Source organism: Oncorhynchus masou, chromosome 23 (genome assembly GCF_036934945.1).
Source record: "Oncorhynchus masou masou isolate Uvic2021 chromosome 23, UVic_Omas_1.1, whole genome shotgun sequence".
Taxonomy (NCBI): domain Eukaryota; kingdom Metazoa; phylum Chordata; class Actinopteri; order Salmoniformes; family Salmonidae; genus Oncorhynchus; species Oncorhynchus masou.
In genome coordinates, this window is record NC_088234.1 from 385,043 (window position 1) to 389,177 (window position 4,135).

At 40.4% G+C, this 4,135-nt stretch overlaps 1 protein-coding gene across 1 annotated transcript; it reads right to left on the bottom strand.

Moving 5' to 3' along the window:
• Positions 1–842: 842 nt before the first annotated feature.
• On the bottom strand, positions 843–2,866 carry LOC135510147 (endonuclease domain-containing 1 protein-like). The gene is made up of 2 exons (XM_064930930.1): positions 2,308–2,866; positions 843–2,013 (listed from the first exon to the last, which is right to left on the bottom strand). Exons 1-2 carry the CDS (start codon positions 2,632–2,634, stop codon positions 1,288–1,290), a joined length of 1,053 nt encoding a protein of 350 aa, XP_064787002.1. The 5' UTR covers positions 2,635–2,866; the 3' UTR covers positions 843–1,287.
• Between the last annotated feature and the right edge of the window lie 1,269 nt (positions 2,867–4,135).

The following is a 4,135-nucleotide window of genomic DNA, read 5'->3' on the forward strand; positions in this document are numbered from 1 at the left end:
CAAATTCTGCCACCACACTAGTTTTCACTCAAATGTGAGGGGCTGATGCTCATTGGCTCAGACTCAAATTGGTAGGGAAGGGGGGGTGAATTGTAGGGAAATGGTCATTCTGCTCATAGACTCATGTATGAACGACATATTGACACTTAATGTGATAAAGGCCCATCCAGCCCAAAGTGGGAGGTTTAAAAAAGACTTTCTTAGTCGCCAAAGTAATGTAGCGTGTCTTTAACCTTCACAAGCCTTAAACTAGTTTAATTAGAACCATGGCTTATAACACTTATAACTTAACCCTTATAACCCTTATAACTTAACCCTTATAACCCTTATAGCCATTAAACCCTTATAACCATTATAACTTAACCCTTATAACCCTTATAGCCATTAAACCCTTATAACCATTATAACTTAACCCTTATAACCCTTATAGCCATTAAACCCTTATAGCCATTAAACCCTTATAGCCATTAAACCCTTATAGCCATTAAACCCTTATAGCCATTAAACCCTTATAACCATTATAACTTAACCCTTATAACCCTTATAGCCATTAAACCCTTATAGCCATTAAACCCTTATAGCCATTAAACACCTTATAGCCATTAAACCCTTATAGCCATTAAACCCTTATAACCATTATAACTTAACCCTTATAACCCTTATTGCCACCCTTATTAAACCCTTATATCCATAAAACCCTTATAACCATTAGAACTTAACCCTTATAGCCATTAAACCCTTATAACCATTAAACCCTTATAGCCATTAAAATAGCCATTATAGCCATTAATACCTTATAGCCATTAAACCCTTATAGCCATTAAACCCATTATAACCCTTATAGCCATTAAACCCTTATAGTCATTAAACCCTTATAACCATTAAACCCTTATAGCCATTAAACCCTTATAGCCATTAAACCCTTATAGCCATTAAACCCTTATAGCCATTAAACCCTTATAACCATTAAACCCTTATAGCCATTAAACCCTAATAGCCATTAAACCCTTATAGCCATTAAACCCTTATAGCCATTAAACCCTTATAACCCTTATAGCCATTAAACCCTAATAGCCATTAAACCCTTATAGCCATTAAACCCTTATAACCAGTATAACTTAACCCTTATAACCCTTATTACTTAACCCTTATAATAATAATAATAATAATATATCCCATTTAGCAGACGCTTTTGTCCAAAGCGACTAACCATTAAACCCTTATAACCCTTGTACCTTTGGGAATGTGTACTTAATAGTTGTGGGAATTACCACTGGACAAAACTCATCACTTTTCATCACAGTCACAATCACATCCATCCTCGTCATCACAATCCTTTAACTCCCCTGATACTCTTGCCATCTTTATGTTCCCCTCTCCACTCCCTTCCCTGACCCTCTTTTTCCCCGGCTCAACCTCTTCTACAGCCTCTAAGTTCCTCCCTGTCTTGTCCTCTAATACAAACTTTCTCGGACATTTATTGTCAAACACCTTGACTCCGACATTGTAGATTTGGTTCAACTTGCCTTCGAGTGCTTCCAAGGTTTCCGGTTTCAATGTTTTCCCCTTGTCCTCCTTTTGGTTCTCACCCCAGTGTGCTTGGGCCACCCACTGATTCAGGTTGTTGTTGTAACAGCAGAAGGCTGTCCACATGAGATCTGGGATGTTCACTCTGTTGTTCAGTTTGTTGCTGCTGCTGGGCACGGCTCCAGTCACCACATAGGCTTTTATCTTGTTGTTGTTATCCTTACAGTTAAGCTCAAGAGCCGTTCTAACTCTGCACTCCATTGTCTTCCATCTGCCTCGGTTGAAGCCACGTTCCTGGGGAACGGCGTTTGTCAGGGTGAAAGTGGAAGCCATGGTATCATCATCAGGTGCGTGCGAACATGGGAAAAAGTGACCTCTGTCCAGATCCATGCTACTTATTCTTGCATTGTAGTCTGCGTCCACAGCTTGATGGATGACCCTCGCCCCATGTTGGGTTGTCATCTCTTCTACATCTATACTTTCAAGCTGCAGAAACATCAGAAACATCAGTCAGACATTAAAACTCTTTAACAAGTTCACAAGTTTATACATTAAAACTCTGTAACAAGTTTATACATTAAAACTATAACAACTTTATACATTAAGTCATTAACAAGTTCACAATTTAACAATCTAGACTTAAGCTGAAAGTGGATGCAACACATTCGTGTCTCAAATATACTGTATGACTGACTGACTGACTTGGTAACATAACTGTCTGTAATATACAGTATACCAGTAAACAAATACAAATGTTGAATGAATAGAGATTAGAACTACCTGAGGCTCTATCTTCCAGGACTGACTTTGTCTCCTGCCCCCAGTACCAGAGAAGGTGTAGGCTGAGAACACAGGGATCTTGTTGGTCGTGTCGTAGAGAGTTGCAAACCTGTAGATTGTTTTGTACAACTGGCAGATCGGCTTGTAGCGGTTCTGGTTCTGGACTGTCCCACCAACCAAAATACCTGGGAGATTTGGAGTTGTCCCCTCCAGGAAGAACGTCTTGCACTGTGGAACAACACTGAAGTTCTCCACTACATGAGAGAGAGCAGGAGGAAGGAGAGAGAGGAGGAGGAGAGTAGAGAGATGATTCAATACCCCCATCATCACCTGAAGACTGCACACCACAGAGACAAAGATGAAGTTACAGAGACCAGTTGGTAGACTGGAGACTGTTGAGCTGAGTCAGGACAGACTGATTTAAATAGTTATTACAGAGACCAGTTGGTAGACTGGAGACTGTTGAGCTGAGTCAGGACAGACTGATTTAAATAGTTATTACAGAGACCAGTTGGTAGACTGGAGACTGTTGAGCTGAGTCAGGACAGACTGATTTAAATAGGTTTTCAGAGACTCCTCCTTCAGATGTCAAGACAGAAAGGGTTGACTTGCATAAACACCTCTGTTCGTTTCAATGGAAAGTGCAGTAACAAATAACATGTGACTCACCTACTGTAGTTTCTAACACGTATGGACCCAGAACTTAAATCACACAAGATTATAGTTCTGGGTTAATGAGATTAGACTGCTCTAAATAGTGACTGCATCCACACTTTGGTTCTGGTAGAAAAACGTTTTAGGATAAAAACATGACTTTTCTCAGCATAGAGTCTGTCAGAAGATACACATCACACTATTACCACAGTGGGACTGTTCTGGAATTACGGTTGCTGAGTTCACATTCATTAATATCCCACAAGGCTTAGCGACCCTGACTCAAAAACGGTTGCTACAACTGAATGAAATGGAGGAAGACGTGCCCTACTGAATGAAACAGAGGAAGATGTGTCCAACTGAATGAAATGGAGGAAGATGTGTCCTACTGAATGAAATGGGGGAAGATGTGTCCAACTGAATGAAACGGAGGAAGATGTGGCCAACTGAATGAAACAGAGGAAGATGTGTCCTACTGAATGAAATGGAGGAAGATGTGTCCTACTGAATGAAATGGGGGAAGATGTGTCCAACTAAATGAAACAGAGGAAGATGTGTCGAACTGAATGAAACGGAGGAAGATGTGTCCAACTGAATGAAACGGAGGAAGATGTGTCCTACTGAATGAAACAGAGGAAGATGTGTCCTACTGAATGAAACGGAGGAAGATGTGTCCTACTGAATGAAACAGAGGAAGATGTGTCCTACTGAATGAAACAGAGGAAGATGTGTCCTACTGAATGAAACGGAGGAAGATGTGTCCTACTGAATGAAACAGAGGAAGATGTGTCCTACTGAATGAAACAGAGGAAGATGTGTCCAACTGAATGAAACGGAGGAAGATGTGGCCTACTGAATGAAATGGGGGAAGATGTGTCCAACTAAATGAAACAGAGGAAGATTTGTCCAACTGAATGAAACGGAGGAAGATGTGTCCTACTGAATGAAATGGAGGAAGATGTGTCCTACTGAATGAAATGGAGGAAGATGTGTCCTACTGAATGAAATGGAGGAGGATGTGTCCTACTGAATGAAACGGAGGACTGACTGCTTCGCTTAAGTAAAACATTTAACTTCTTCACCTACATACAAATGTTAAAGAGCTGAAGCAGGTCACACAGTTCTACTTAATTACAATTTTACTTCATGTGAGAGGGTACTGTGGTAGTATAAA